This window comes from Spermophilus citellus (genome assembly GCF_964194105.1).
Source record: "Spermophilus citellus genome assembly, chromosome: 7".
NCBI lineage: Eukaryota > Metazoa > Chordata > Mammalia > Rodentia > Sciuridae > Spermophilus > Spermophilus citellus.
In genome coordinates this window covers 85,138,022-85,154,600 of record NC_138188.1, presented here as the reverse complement: position 1 = coordinate 85,154,600, position 16,579 = coordinate 85,138,022, and the positions used below count along the sequence as shown (strand labels likewise).

General features: G+C 36.5%; 2 protein-coding genes across 6 annotated transcripts in view; one reads left to right on the top strand and one right to left on the bottom strand.

Moving 5' to 3' along the window:
- LOC308653126 (transmembrane protein 45A-like) overlaps positions 1–1,485 on the bottom strand; it is a 151,693-nt gene extending 150,208 nt beyond the window's left edge. For 3 of the 4 annotated variants that reach the window (XM_081301583.1, XM_081301584.1, XM_081301585.1), the window contains exon 1: positions 1,258–1,485. The gene's annotated coding sequence lies outside the window, so the exon portion shown is untranslated. The remainder of the gene's footprint in view (positions 1–1,257) is intronic. The other variant, XM_081301586.1, reaches the window with a different exon arrangement.
- Positions 1,486–1,635: 150 nt separating this feature from the next.
- Positions 1,636–16,579, top strand: part of TOMM70 (translocase of outer mitochondrial membrane 70) — a 32,944-nt gene continuing 18,000 nt past the window's right edge. For both annotated transcript variants that reach the window (XR_014022989.1, XM_081301580.1), the window contains exons 1-4: positions 1,636–2,104; positions 12,913–13,086; positions 14,747–14,873; positions 16,034–16,143. Coding sequence is in view for 1 of the 2 variants with exons in the window: in XM_081301580.1 (XP_081157706.1) it covers positions 1,778–2,104; positions 12,913–13,086; positions 14,747–14,873; positions 16,034–16,143 (738 nt within the window). In the remaining variant the exon portion in view is untranslated. The remainder of the gene's footprint in view (positions 2,105–12,912; positions 13,087–14,746; positions 14,874–16,033; positions 16,144–16,579) is intronic.

Sequence of the window (16,579 nt, the reverse complement as noted above, 5' to 3'; positions counted from 1 at the left end):
ATCGCCTTTTTCAGTAAACAAGCAAAAGATTTTTTAAATCTTCAACGATTTAGTTCCTGCCAATAGATTATAATTACTAGCAACCTACAATCTTCCAAAATGACATAGAAAATTGAAATTTTAAGACAGAAAAACCCCAAAAAGGCCAATTTTACCTGAAGAGACAAGAGAATTGCCATTTGGAGTTAAGGGGGATAAGGAAGGGAGAAAGTAGATCATCTCTAACAATTACTATTTTATCAAACCAATTCCACTGCTATTATTTTTAGCCCATTTTCTTACATTTGTTGCTAACAAATCCTGTTGCCTGAACGCAATTTATTTAGTAATGAAGTAAAAGAAAAGCAATGATCCTGAAACACTTCCAATTTAAGTATTTCTATTTTATCCAGTCCATTTTGGCACAACTTATTTATGTCCTTTCTGTCTTTGAATAACACTTCTTTTATGTTGGGAATCCTCTTGTATTTAAACGCAGAATGATTATAAATTTTTAATATAAGTATGCCTGAAACGGAAAGTCAGTTATGGATTCTCTATTCCTACTTGTCTTTTTTTCTTGAAAATACCGTTAACTGCAACAACCTTGCAACGGTTATTTTCATATGTAAGCTTTTAGAGATATAAAACCTATGAACTGAAATCACATTTTGGGAAGGAGATACTGAAGATAGTGCAAAACAAGCACGAGGGTAGGCGGATCAGAGCGTTGGGGCAGGCGCGTGACTCCAGGGAGCCTGCGTGGGCTGGGGTGTCGGATGGGATCCTGCTCAAGATACAACCACATAAAGGAAGGCTGGAAGCAGGTGGGAAGCCTGGGGCCTCGCATTTCTGCCTACTCAGTTCCAGGATCTCTTAATGACACACACGTCATTGCTTTCGTAACTGGTTCAGATTGAGACTCAAGGAACCCCACTCAACCCCTTTTGGACTGGAATCAACCTGGCTTTGCCGGTTTCAACTCAGTTTTTCTGCCCTCTGCTATCGCCCCCATAACCTCAAATTCATCCAAACTAAAATCTCGCTATGGTAGAGATTAGAAGATGGGCGACTCAGTAAGCTATTCAACCCTTCCCTGGCTCGTTTTTACTGTCCTTCCAATCAGTTGGTTTCCTCCACACGCGGACAGCAGAGCTAACGGCCGCGCAGGTCCAAGTAAAGCCAACGTGGCGGTAACGGGAAAACGGGATCCAAAACCTACCAATCAGCTGAACAGCTCGGCCTACGCCCCGCCCACTTCCCCTGCCAACCAATAACCTCCACATTTCTTCCGTCTCTCTCGCCCAATCAGAGTGCCCCGCGGCGCGTACTCAGTGCTCTGATCGTCCGCACACGGCAAGCCCGCTGTATGCGCGCTCTCCTCCTCTCCGCTAGGCGAGCGGGCCATCTGTCCTTCCACCCTGAAGGTGGACAGGATGATATCTGCTTCCACTGGAGGCCCAAGACCCCAGAAGTGATTCCCCCAAACAGCAGTGAGGCAAAAGGAAAGAGAAAGGGCTGCCCAGGAACGCCCACCGCACACGGTTTCCCTCAACCCGGAAGTGGTTCTCCCCTACGCCCCCCTCCACGGTTGAGAGGGAGGAGACCCAAAGCCCTGTCTGCCCGGCATGCCCTGGGCTTCCGGTGACCTCTGGCCCTTTCCTGTCGTCCGCTCTCGCTTCCTAGCGTGCTCTCTGGCTCATTGCTTTCCTTTGCTTGGTCGCGTCTTCCTTTTTACACTACCTAGTGACTGTGGCGCCCGCGACTGTCAGGGAGGCGGTGGCAGAGGACACTCGACATGGCCGCCTCTAAGCCGGTGGAGGCAGCAGTGGTCGCAGCTGCTGCGCCCGGCTCCGGGAGTGGAGTGGGCGGTGGCGGCGGGACTTCGGGCCCGGGCACTGGGGGTCTGCCGCGATGGCAGCTGGCGCTGGCTGTAGGAGCGCCCCTGCTGCTGGGCGCGGGTGCCATGTATCTGTGGACCCGGCAGCGGCGGCGCCGGGAGGCAGGAGGCCGGGGCGACGCTAGCGGCCTGAAGCGCAACAGCGAACGAAAGACCCCGGAGGGCAGGGCCAGTCCTGCCCTGGGAAGCGGACATCCCGAAGGTTCCGGTGCCCACCTGGAAATGGTGAGAAGCTGCCTCGGGCCATAGAGGTGGAACCGAGCGGATGCAACGTTTCCTTGAAGGGTTGTGCCGGTGAGGGGGCTTCCTTCCCATCAGTTGGTAACTGCTAAGCGGCAGCACATGAATTTAGAAAATCTCGTTTCTGGCTGTTTTGTAGGGAATGGAGTAGCCCGAGAAGACAGGTTTTCGATATTCTTTGACATTTTCCTTTAGGTTTCAGAGGTCTTATCTTTAGCTTCTCAGTGACACAGCAATTATCTCTGTTAGAGGTGGTACTGGGAACATTTGCAAATGTTTGTATAACAAGGAAGGAACCCAGATTCCAGTGATTGGTACGTTGTGACATGAATTGCTTTTGTTATTTCCAAGGCCTAGAACTAAGTTGAAAGAACCTTTTAATAACGAACCACTTCTCTCTTGAAGGTTTTTTTCTTTGGTGCGGAGGGTGGGGTGGGAGGGGGGTGTCATTGGCAACTACCCCGGTAAAGGCGAAAAAAATTGATTAGAAAGCTTTGTATATACCAAAAAAAAAAAAAAAAACCTTCCAAAGACTAAAATAGTGGTGCTATTTTCTTTTCGTGTTTTTTATTTTATTTTTTATTATATATTTTTTAAATCTACGGGAGTAAGTTCTTAAACTTTTTGGTTGCAAGCATCTTAGCCCCCCTACCACCCCGGAAATGTGCATCACCAAGCCTAACATGCTTAATAAAGATTCTTTGATGTTGGGCCAAGCATTAGTCTCTGGTGAACTGCTTTGTATGATTTTGTGGAACTGACCATTAAATCCTTTTGGTATGTGATAGCTATGGGAGAATTGGCCTGGCTGCTTAACAATGCCTGGATTGGGTGAGGTGGAAGATTTTTTCTGAATCTGGAGTTGCACAGTGGTAGTACCTGACCAAATCAATTCAGAGGAACTTATGCTGAAACAATTCTCAGTTGTATACACATGTAAAACTTTTTTTATAGATACACAAGTTACACATATGTGAGTCATTTCCATTCCTTTCAGGCTGAAGGCATGTTTTTGCTAAGTAGTCAGCTTTAATGCAAGTTTTGATGTAGTAATGAATTACTACTATACGTTAGTGGTTTTGGGGGGAGCATTGTGCTAGCCCATGCAAGAGCCATATGATTCTTTCCTATGAAAGAATGAAACATGGCCTATTTTTAATCAGAAAAGATACAATATAGGGAAGAACCCATGAGCTATGAAAACTAGGGAATGTCACTTAATATTGGGACCTCCACCACTGTTAGTTTGGAAAGTCATTTTATCTCCCTGACCTAGTAGAACAAGAGAATTAAAATATTGAATCACTTATTTCGTTTAGCACTGAAAATTGATTCTCTGAATTAGTTATATGTCATTTTCATGTTAATGAAATTTCCTGGTCATTTCCTACTTCATTTAATTTTAATTATAGAAGAACTGTAGATGAATGAAATGTACACAAAAGTACTCAATTCTCTAATAATCATTAAAAATAAAGATAGTTGTATACATAAAACTATGTTTTGACATTTTTTTTTTTATAGCTGCAACCACCCCATCTCATTCCAGGATTCTATACCATTGGTATTCGATAGAATTTAGCAAATTTCCTTTCAGTATTTAAATTTCTTGAGATCCCCTTTTCAGTTTTGCAGCATTGTCTTCATTTTTTAAATTTTATAAGTAATATAATTTTATATAACTTTGTAATGTTTTTATAAAGAATTTTTTTATTAATCTATTAAAATTTAAACTTTAAGTTTGAATTCTGGGTAACTTGAACTGCTTTAAATTTTTTTTTTTTTTTTAACTAAAATAAAATTGAGCAAAACACTTGCATATACCGTTGTTCACATGGTGGAATCTGGGCTTCTACATGAAATCTTCCTTTAGATTACTAGATTAGTAAAGCAACAAAAAGAATGTCATTTACCACAAATCTGTATGTTTTAAGTGTTGGTGATCAATAAATATCGAAAGGCTTTTTGACATTTTTTAAAGTAGTCTAGTCGTAGAATTAATATTAGATTATCTTAATATAACTGATCACTAATTACAATTTTTTATCTATGGTTGGAGTAATGTTTGAATAATACCTTTAAATTGACAACCTCAGTGTATTTTGTAAATGGAAAGTATTTGCTTCCAGTGATTGAAAAACTGACAGAATCCTGATACCTTAACAGGTATTTCTCCACCTGACCAAAACCTATAATTTTTTAAGAGAAGGAAGGACAGATACTGTTAAGGGTCTAGTATCGGCAAATAGAATTGAAAAATCTCAGTTTTGTCTGTTGGCCTATGTTTGCTTTAATGTAAAATGAACAAATGATGTTTTGTCTTGAATTTGGGATTTTCATGTGCAGTGTAGGTTGTATTATCTTTTTTTATGGGATAGCAAAAACTTGCAAAGCAAATGCAATAGCTATTCATATCTGTTTTAACTAATGGGAATTTCAGGATATCATTAAAGAAAAGCATCTAATCACAGTTGATAATGTCTGAGATTAAGGTACTTAAAGTATTAAATTGAATATATTTATATTCCATTTTAAGACATTATAAAATTTGCCATTATGTGCCATTTTGCTTCAGTAAGTTTTTTAAAATTTGAATAATAGATTTTCATACCTGGACGAGTTCTCTTTGAAGATCATCTTATCCATGGCACTTTTCAATATGGATTTGAGTTATCCTAGGGACTACCAAATATATACCAAGCATGGCATACAATCTTATCCCTCACAAAATGCTTAGGAACTAGCCTTCCAGAATAGAAAGGAGAAGACATACCTAAACCTTTTAATAAAAGGATCATTGACTTTCCTAAATGATCTGTTTCTAGTCATTTTTTTAAAAATTAGTATGGATCACCAGTGAGACTTATAATTAATTTTTAGTGAACACCTTTCAATAATATCCTTTCTTTATCCTTAGCAGTATTTCACATTGTTTTCCTTAATAAATTTTGCTACTGAGACACTACATTTGCCTTATTTTTAAAATATTCTGACACCTGCCTCCCAGAGTCTTTGCTTTTTCCCTCTCCTTTCTTAAGACTCCTTTCCAGTGTCTTTGTCTGCTTTTTTCTGTTTAGTGACCATCATGGTTCTATCATAATCATCATTCTTTTATATTCCACGTATTCCCTGGATATTGCTAGCCCCCCAGCACCTTTGCCTATTTAGCCCTTACACATCAAGGGCTCCTTAATTTGTCTCTAGCTCAGACCTCTCATGAGGTCCAACTTTTCTATGTCTTTATTTCATTACCTCACAATTATTTTACATCGTCTCCTCTTTTTCCTGAAAGTACCCCTTGTAAACTGATGCACCTCATCTAATTTTTCAAACCAGAACATGTCCTTCTTTTCTATTCTCATGTTCTCCACATCCAGTCTATAAACATACTCAGAAAATTTTGCATCATAAATGTCTTAAAGAGCTGACTACTCCATTCCCATTGCTCTTGTTTCTCAACTGAATAATTGCTCTTCTCTTTATTAAAGTAAACCTTCCCTATTAACAGTTGAATCTGTGGAGTCAACTAATTGAAGATGGAAAATATCCAGAAAACAAATTGCACCTCTGCTGAACATGTACAGATTTTTAAATTGTATTTATTCCCAAAATGATACAATATAACAGCTACTTAAGTAAGACTTACATTGAAAGCACACAGGAGGAGGTTGGGTATGGTGGCACATGCTTATATTCCCAGCTACTGAGGTTAGACCGTCCCTGAGCAACACAGGGAGACAGAGGAATGCAAGAAGATGTGTGTTGGTTATATGCAAATACTATGCTATTTTATATAAGGGACTGGAACATCCACAGATATTGGTATGGGAAGTGGAGGTTATGGAACTGATCACCTGGGAATACCAAGAAACAACTGTATTGTCCCCTTATCTTTGATGTCTCCATCAGTCCCATACATAAAATGATTAAGAGGTTTTCCAGTGAAGATAAAATTCAAACTCTATCATGGTGTAAGACCATGATATTAATTCTGCTTTAATCTTAAATATCTCTTGCCACTTTCTCTGGATTCTGACCTTTGGATAGTCTATGAACACTGCCCGCTACCCTTTCTGGTCATTCAAGTCCCAACATTGAGACTTTTTTTAAAATACCTCTTTACCTAAGCACACAACAGTGTGATTCCATCACATCCTCAATTTTTTTCTTCCCTCACACTTATCACATGATAACAGGGTTGCCTATTCCTGTCTTGAGTACCATGCTCTTGAATCTGTGAAGGCTGAAACTGGCTGTCTTGTGTTCCATTATATTCTTAGAACCTCATACAATGTCTGGCATGTGGCAGGTGTTCAGTGGAATGAATGAAGCTTTATTCTTTGAATAATATTTAAGGGCTTTATTGACATATTACATTCATCTGCATTTATCTACATGTATGTTTATATGTGTGTGATGTTTTGACTTAAAATTGTTTTTTTTTTTTTTTTTTTTTTTTTACTTTATGATGATGTGAAAGCATCACACTTTGAATTTTTGCTTTTTATTTTTTTTTTCTAGTCTAGTGATAGGCCCCACGATACTCTCTTGTGATACTGGGCAGTGACAGTGAACTGCAGTTCCCAGCCAGCCAAAGAATTACCAAAGTAAATAACTAGTACTTTATATTATACTCTATTATTAAGCTCTGATGTTTAGTAGCTTAGCGCTATATATATATATATATATATATATATATATATATATATATATGCTGTAGATGGACACAATACCTTTATTTTGTTTTATTTTTATGTGGTGCCAGGGATCAAATCCAGTGCCTCACACATGCTAGGCAAGTGCTCTATCCATGAGCCACAACCCCAGCCTTGTAGCTTAGATATATTAAATGGTTTTTTTGTTTGTTGTTATTTGGTGGTGGTTGTTTTTGGTAGAACTGCATATTGAATCTTGAAGTATTCTGCCTCTGAACTACATCCCCAGCCCTTTTTGTGTTTTAATTTGGATAGGGTCTAAGTTGCTGAGGCTGGCATAGAATTTATGATCCTCTTGCCTTAGCCTCCTGAGTAGCTGGGATTAAAGGGTTCCGCCACCCTGACCCTTTAAATATATTTTCAAATTGATATTTTCAATTTATGATGGATTTATCAGGATATAACCCCATTGTAAGTCATATGGAGCATTTGTGTGTGTTTCACAAGTTTTTTTTTGTTTGTGTTTTTCAAGTTTTCCAGCTTTTGATTTTTATTCTCAGTTGATCCTGGATTCAGTATAACTGTCTTAAACTTCATTTAGGTATACTTTTTTTTATTATTCATTTACTTATATGTGGTGCTGAGAATCGAACACAGTGCCTCACACATGTGAGGCAAGTGCTCTACCACTGAGCCACAATCCCAGCCTGTCATTTAGCTATACTTTTTATGAATCACTTGATTTTTTTTTGATATGACCTATAATCATAATCCTGCAAAAGAAGCATTCTTATAAGTAGATTCTTCTCAGGTAAAGAGTACTTTGTATTATGATTCAGTAGGTGAAGCTGGTTGTAGTTTTTAAAATTTCTGTACAGGAGATGGGGATGGACATTCTAACTTAGGTTTCATCATGTAATATTATTTACTTACTAGCAGTAAGTATGATTCATATAAAAGTAACTATTGGTCTGTAGATATTGAAAGATTGTTTCTTAATCTGTAAGCTTTCCAGAGTTGATTGATACTTCTGTAAAGCTCGGATTCAAATACAATATGCTTTATGAATTTGTAAATTAAGGGACTAAAAACCATTTAAGAGCAACATTATGAAACCACATTATATATATATTAACTAGATATAAATGATGTATATATATTACAAGTGATAACTATAAGTTAAGATAATACCCATTTTATTTTCCCACATGGATTAATGTACCTAATTCTATCATTTTCTTTTACAATGACTATGTCATTAGCATAATTTGAACACATGCTAAGACTTTATAGTAGTTCTTTTTTGCCAGATATACATCACTGAAAGCTTTCTGTAATGTAGTCATGTTGCAGGACCTGTTTTTAGAGACAGGTGCTTTTCTGATCCTCCAGATTTCCATATGTGGATCATTTTTCCTCCCTGTAGTACCTTCCTTACTATCAGTCATTTTTTTGTTTTAGAGCAAATTCTTGTGACTTTCACTGACTCTTATTTAGTGAACTTTGATTGTTATTACTTTGTATCCCACCAAATTTATATGATTTATACTTTGATAACTGTAGCTTTTATTTCAAAATTTGTTTTTCAGAGTTGAGTTGCCTCTTTTAAATTTTAAGAGGTGGGGACTAGGTGTTATCAACAAATAATAAATATTTGTTGAAAAGTGAAAAGACATTTAATCTTTTCCATTGTTTTCTTAGATATATTACCTTAGTTATTTTGCTTTTGATTCTATGTTTTACCCAAATAGTTTTGTATTTATGTGTAATTGTGTATGTAGTCTATTCCATGGGCCAGTAGTTTTCTGTTTGTCAGTGGTGCAATCACCTGATATGTGTTTTGTTGTGGATTAGGGTTTTAGTGTTTCGATGAGTGGTAGTTCATTTGAGAGCCTGCCAATTTACTTGTTTGTTTTCTGCACTGGTCTCTAGTATGCTCCTTTAAGATAAAAACTACCCTATTGCTTGTTGTATAGTCAAGTCTCGTCATCTGCAAGAGTCTGGTCCTGATACCATCCGCAGATACCCATAGTTTAACTATAATGAATGATGACAAGGAAAAAAGTTTGTACATGTATAGTAGACTCAACCAATAGCTATCTTAGACTGAACTATATGTTATCAACATCATTGTGTTTTTCTAAATATTATCAATCCATGGTTAGTTGAATCAATGAATGCAGAGGACCAACAGAAGAGTGGAGGCACACCAACAAAAATGAATTCAACTATACTTTTCACTCGTTGACTTTTTCCTTGGAGTAAATAATGAGCAAGATAATGATACCTGCGTTTGTTTCTTTTGTTGTACCAGATTGTGAATCTAAGCATTGTTGTGATGATTAAGATTCATATTTTTCATAGAATAAAACAGTCATCCGTGCAGTGTGGAAGTAAAGTTTTTAGTCAATCTGAGCTCAGATTGGTGGAATTTGAATCCAGCCTTGGGCAGATTTCACAATCTCTCTAGGTTATATGTGCAACAGTGGAGGTTGTAATGACCCTTATCTCATATCTCTGTTACTGTATTCTTCTAAAGAATTTTTCAGAAGAGTCAGTTAATGATGTTTGCTTCTTCTGTTAATTTCAGGATCATCTGTAAAATTTGGCTTTGGATATTTGTTGAATTTATTAAGCAGAATCATGAAGATAGCTCTGTTGGCAGTTCCTTATTATGAGGAGATAAAGCAATTCAAATCCTGTATGTCTAATTTTCTAGTAAATTATTTCAAATAATACTTTGTATAACATAGTGGGCAGAAGAGAACAGTTTTTCTTTTTCTAATTTGTTTATATTCTTACCAGTGTTCATAGGTTTTAAATTTATACCCATGTAGTATCTTTATGGATAATGAATACACAGAACTTAATCTTTTCAAACTGTAGTGTTGTTTTGTTTTCTAAAAGGAGAATAGTTTTTGTTGTTGTTGTCATCATTGTTTTAATGTTAAAAGATGAGGTCTTACTGTATTGCACATGCTGGCCCTAAACTCCTGTCAAGCAATCCTCCTGCCTCAGAGTCCCAAGTAACTGGGTTTCCAAGCACACATCACAGCACCTGATGAGATTAGTGTCCTTTGAACCAACCAAAGTTATATGTAGGAGGCTCAAGTGGCTGTAGTATAATAACTATATATGTAGAGTCTTGTATGCAGGCCATGTACTAGTTACTGGAGGTTTTGAAGGAGACAGGAAAAGGAAGGCATGATCCAACTTAACTTGTTAAAAGAGTTCTTCAGATCAGTTAGAAACTAATTTCAAGTCTCCTTAGTAGCTTTTGAATGGGGAAAATAAAGCACATGAAAAATACTAGTATTTCAGGATGTTCCCATTACATTTTAGATCTTTCTGTCTTTGGGTTTAATTTCTGCCTGATTTTGGCCCTAGCATTATGAAATAGGATCAAGTTCCTGACATAGCAGAAGGCTGATGTTGATTGCTAAATGATCATTGTGCTAACCAACTTTTTGCCCTTAATTGTATCAGATCCAGATCAGTAGCTTTTAGGTACAATCCCTGTTGTATTGCCTTTCTTTCTTTCTTTTCTGTTTTTTAATGCAGTACTGAAATTAAACCTGGGGGTGCTCTACCACTGAACTACACTCCCACCCTTTGGTCCCTTTTTAATATTTTACATTTCAATTTTTAAGCAGGGTCTTGCTCAGTTGCCCAGGCTGGCTTGAACTTGTGGTCCTCCTGTCTCAGCCTGCCCAGTAGCTGGGATTTCTAGGGTAAATGCACTTGTCTAGTTTTCAAGATTTTTTGGGAGGGCTGGGTAGAGCATGTGCTTTGCATAAGGCCCTAGGTTCAATCCTAGCATCCTGCCTCTAATTTTTTTCTGTTTATTTGTTTTATCCTGCTTTCTCGGGTGTTAGTTTTCTATTTGAGTTGGGTGCCTCTCTTTTATGTGTTGATTTTCCTTTATTGTTAGCTATTCCTTATTGTGTAGTCTCTTGTAAGAGAGAGGTAAGGTATGCATGTCACTTGTCCCTTGGTTAAAGGGGATCTTCACTCCATCTGGATGACACAAAGCTCTAATCTGACTTACTCTCTCCAGTGAAATGAGGATTGCAGAGGTGTAGTAAATGCAAGTTTTCCAACAGTAACCATTATTGTTGCTCCTCGGGGCCTATACATAAGGGATTCTCAGTTGTCTTCTCTTGTCTTCTCGTGTTCTGTGGTTGTGTCTCTGTCAGCTTAGTTCTAGCTTATTTTCATTGAAATGGGTGTCAAGGTTGCTAATTAACTTAAATTTCATAGCTTTGGGAAAATGCTTAAATCTATTGCAAATGGTAGATTTTGCATGTATTTAATTTGTGCTTTTCCTGGCTCCTTTCATGTTCCCATACTCAAGTTTTAAAATACACACATTTCTTGTTGACATTAGCTGACTTAAATTGTCTGTTATACTATGAACTTACATACTTTTGAGTTTCCTACATGTCCTTTTTTGTACACTGTACTTAAAAAAAAAATTACAGCTGTACTGTGATACTAAAGAAGATAAACAAAAGGTAAATGGAGGGGGAAATCAGGAAAGAAAAATTAAGTAAGAATAGAGAAGAGTGAGTACAGAGGTACCTCCACCTCATCTATGTAACTTAAGAGATACCCTGAGCCCCAAGCAAGTTGGCTTTCACAGATTCTTTAAATTATTTTTGAGGGGCAGTTGCTTTTGTTTCAGTATTTACCTATTAGAGGTATATATTCTTCTGTAGTCCTGTATTAAAGTTAGATGATGTTAACAATCAAGTTTTGCATAAAAACATATCATAAAACTTTTGAAATTATTGATTAGAACTGGACAACTGGCTTTATCCACAGAGAAGTTTTCATAACTGTCCTCAGTAGGTATTAGCTACCCATTCTTCCACATTTTCCATGATGTGTATGTGTTTTGTTTTGGGTCCTACAGAAAGCAGATCTGAGACAGATTCATATGTAGGAGGTCTGTTGATGGCAAATGACAGAATAACAGCAGTAGTGAAAATGCCAAGAGTGTTTTATATACTAACCATTCTACACTGTTAACAAACAACCTAATGGAAAAAGAGCAGGAAAAAAAAAACTGAATAAGTTTTTAGAACAAGAAAACCAGATACCCAATAAACATGAATAGTGAAGAAAATGCAAATTAAAATAATATTGTAATATTATTTTGTACCAGTTTCTCAACCTTGGCAGTGCTGATATTTTGGATCTGATCATGTCAGGAGCATTTCCAGTTTCTATCTACTTGATGTTAGTAGCACCTCCCTTCCTCATTGTGGTAATCAAAAATGTTTCCAGGGTTGAGAATTTAGCTCAGTAGTAGAGCATTTGCATAGCATGTAGGATGCCTGGAGTTCCACCTCCAGTACTAAACAAAAACAAAAAATGAAGAAGAAATATTTCCAGACATTGTCAAATATCCTGCAGGGCTGTAGGGCTCCAGCTTGACATGACCACAGCTGTCTTGGTCATAACTGATTTTGTCTTTTGGTTAACCTTGACACACATCTCAAACTCTACAGGACAAAAAGTTGTGAGATGGTCAGCCAAGTTTGTTGTACCAGGCTAGCCACATTTGCCTAGACTGTTTCTTAACTGAAGTTGGACCTGTTGATAGTTTTTGTTAACGGCCAGGTACATTCTGGTTGGCTACAGCCCACCAAAGCATATAACTCCCTTCTTTCTACCTTGGGGTATGGGTATCTTCCAGCCTTGCTGCCTCTTTCTTTAATCTTACGGTATATTCTACCTTTGGTGGCTGGTTCTGATATCCTGAAACCGGGTTTTTCTAAAACAAGGGGGTAAATTTACCCTTGGCTGAGAACCACTGTTTTAATTAATATCCATTATACTGAAAACAATTGAATGCTGTCATTGCTTCTAATTGCTGACAGGAATGATGGGACAGTGGTATTTAAAGCACTGAAAAAGTCTGAATTTTTTAAAATTAAAAAATATAAACCTTGTGGCTCAACCCTTCTAGTAAGATTCTATCAAATGTAGTTATTTATATGAAGCAACTCGCTCTATAACAGTCATCCTGTTCTCCCATTATTCTTTTATCACTTTATCATTTAATCACTGTGATCTGAGTCTATTCACAAATGTTGATTATCAGTTTTAGGTAATTGTTTCCTCTCATTTCAGAACTCTCTTGATAGAGCCCAAGCAGCCAAGAACAAAGGCAATAAATATTTTAAAGCAGGAAAATATGAACAAGCTATTCAGTGCTATACTGAGGCTATTAGTTTATGCCCTACAGAGAAGAATGTCGACCTTTCCACGTTTTATCAAAACAGAGCTGCTGCCTTTGAACAGTTGGTATGTACTCTAGATTGTTTTCTCTGTTCCTTTTACTTTTCTATATTTTCTTAAAATTTCAGTTACTGCTACTCAAATCTAATACATTTTTTGAAGTTATTTTGAAATTTCAGGATTTTTGTTCTTAATTTCCTTTAATTAAAAAAAGTCTTTGGAAATTAAATTTAGTTTTGCTGGCTACAAATGTACTCCAAAGTTATATTTATTTCAGCTTTTATAAAATTGGTTTTTATAGAAAATTAAAGTTTTCTTGTGACCCTGTCTTCATCTATTTCTCAACCTGTATCTGAATAGTTGCATGTATGTAAGAGGGAAAAATACCAAAGATGAATTCCTTTTAAGTATGTTGGTTTTTTTTTCAGTTGTCACAATATCTTTTACACCTTTTAACATCAGCATATGCAGATGTTTCATTCTTTTTAAAGGCTACATGTTAGGATCATTGTATATTTATATGGGTAGATTGACACACAGAATAATGGAGAAGAAAATATTATAAATAAAGGCAGTATTATGTTATTTGCTTGGAGGCAAGAGAGAGTTCGTTGTTTTTAAAGAGGCATGAAAGTTCCTATAGAGCATTAAGAGAGATGAAATTGGAAAAACCAGATCAGGAAAAACTTTATAGGTAATATTGAAGAGTTTGGATTTGATTCTGAGTATAATGGAAACATTTAAAGTTTTTAAGCGGGGCAAGAACATTATCCGGGATTGCTCGTACTGTTCTGTCAAAAAAAACCCCAGAATGGTCACTGGGAAGACCCAGGTAAAGGTATTGCAGTAACCTCAGTGTGACATGAAGGAAACTGAAGACCAACGAAACTTGCCTCTTGAATTGGATGTGAAAGGCAAAAAGCAAGGATTTTAATACCAGTGGGTGGAAAGGAATGAGACAGCTGAGTAGACAACTTGAGAAATGTCTGTATTTTAGGAAAGTGATCTGGGCTAGAGATAAATTTAAGAACCTTATTTTAGATATTATAGAAAGACAGTAGATATAATCGTATAGGGAAAGAGAAGTGATGAGGCCATGAAGATTCCAGCATGTAGAGATCAAGTAGAGGGAGAGAATTCAAAAAGGAAACTGAGAAGGAACTGCCAGTGAGATAGGTGGAAATCAAGTGAAGTGGCAACTCTGGAATATTGGCTCTTGGGGTTGGAGGGGGATAGCTGTAGGAAGTTACAGAATCAAATAAGGAATTTTAAAAGATGGACTATACTAGAGCAAGTGTTTTTATAGTTATAGAAATGGCTTAGAAGAGAAGCAGAGAAGAGATAGCTGAAAGAGTGAAGTCCTTGATCCAGATCATGAGAGAGAAGGGTTAGCTTTTGATGAAAATGGGTGTTTCCTCAGTTTTAATAGGAGCAAAGAAGGAAATGGTATGAAAAAGCTGCAGGTATTTTGGAGATTTGGAGGTAGAAAGATGTCCTAAGTATGTCCGTTGCCTTATTAAAAAATATCTGGTTGCCTTAGCACAGATATTTGTATGAGCTTTTATAGTATATAGTAGATATTAATTCTTTGTACTGGGAATACATTTTTTATTATAGGACTCCAAATACTTGGCCTGCTAAGTCTGGAAAACTGATGTCTGTTGAACAGTACTTTTATTAGTGTGACTCTGATAATTTCAATTCTTATCAATATTTTAAATTATAGCAAAAATGGAAAGAGGTGGCCGAAGATTGTACAAAGGCTGTTGAACTTAATCCCAAATATGTGAAAGCTCTCTTCAGACGTGCAAAAGCCCATGAAAAGTTAGACAATAAGAAGGAATGTTTAGAAGGTAAGGATGTTTTTGTTTTTACATATAAAAATTACTAGAGATGTTGTGGTCATTAGTAAATATATATGAAACTTTATCTTGTGAGCAGATAAATCAGTTAATTCTCTTTAATAAAAAGTTAAATTTTTCCCCAATTGTTTTTTAGTTTAAATTGAAATTGCTGATATTTAAATATTATCTTTGTTCTCAACTATGGTGTTAAATGGGTATTAAAATTTGGAGCTTATACACCACACATTTTAAGTTTGGCATTTAGTAAGGATTGGTGTAACTCCATGAGTAAGAAAACTAGAAAAAAGGTTTTAGCAAGTGGTAGTGTTTCTAAGATTCTACATATTTTCAGTTAATATCCTATATAAATATGAAATTACTTGAGTCTTAGAGAAAACACTTTTTTTGTCCTTCATATTTTCAGACATCTTATGCCCAATTGCAAATTATGTAACTGGTACAAAACATTCAAGTGAATTTGTTATTCTTAATAAATGTTATAAATGTTCTACTGCCTTTAATTGGCCTTTTCTGCTTCCAAAACTGCAATTAAAATAATAGAACACTGACTTTTAAAGTACATTTTTCTAGGTGACGTGAAGCTTAAAACCAGAGTGTAATATCTACAGCATAAAAGTGCTTTCTGCTACATGTTCAGATTTGCTTTTAAAACATCAATAAGATTTAGCCATAATTAGTGTTGTTATAAAGATCTCTTCCCCCACATGTTGGGGATCCAACCCAGGATCTCACAAATGGAAAGCACACCTATCACTTTGTCATCAGACCAAAGTAACATTTTAAAAGGCTCATTTTTTTTAAAGGTCTGCATTATCAAATGCAAATGCTTTAGAGAACATTTTAGCAAAATTTGAGGTTTTCTAGTATTGTGACATTTGATAGGAGTGTTGGTTTAGAAAGGGGTAACCTAAATTGGAGTTTTAGAAGAAAAGGGATAAGAAAAAGAAAGACATTGTCCCTAGCCAAAGTTATCAAGGGAATGTAACAACAGACTGATCAGAGAAGCAAAGATGTAGAATTGTGAGAAAATTGAGTTCAAAAAGAGAAGGGACAGCCATTGTTTTTGAATATTTTGAATGGTTAAGGAACCACCAATCTTGTAAATTGCAGTGATTTCATACTAATACTTATGTTTCGATCACTTTTAGATGTCACTGCTGTATGTATATTAGAAGGGTTCCAAAATCAACAAAGCATGCTCTTAGCTGATAAAGTTCTTAAACTTCTTGGAAAAGAGAAAGCCAAAGAAAAATACAAAGTAAGTTAATCTGAGTTGGGTAGTGGTGGTGGTGTGTGTGTGTGGGGGGGGGGGGTAATACATTATAAAGGGTAATTTTTAATTTATGCTACTTGAATTTAGGCATGGTGATAAGGGTAACAACTGAAATTGTAACTGGATTATATTTCTTTTTTTTTCCCTTGAGCTTGAGTTTATGGTATATCCTTTTTCAGTTGTACTATAGACTTTATTGAGTGCTATACTTGGAGAACATTGGAGTCCACCTCTATTTATTACGTGGCTTTTAAAGAAATAGTTTATTTAATTCAACAAATAGTTATTAAAGTTCTATGCTGGAGGAATAGGGTCCCTTACCTTATAGAATTACAATTTAGTGAGAGAGACTGTTACTAAGTGTAAAAGACCTGTTGTAGCTAAGTGGCCAAGGGAAGAAGTAAGTAGAGTTCTAGGAGAG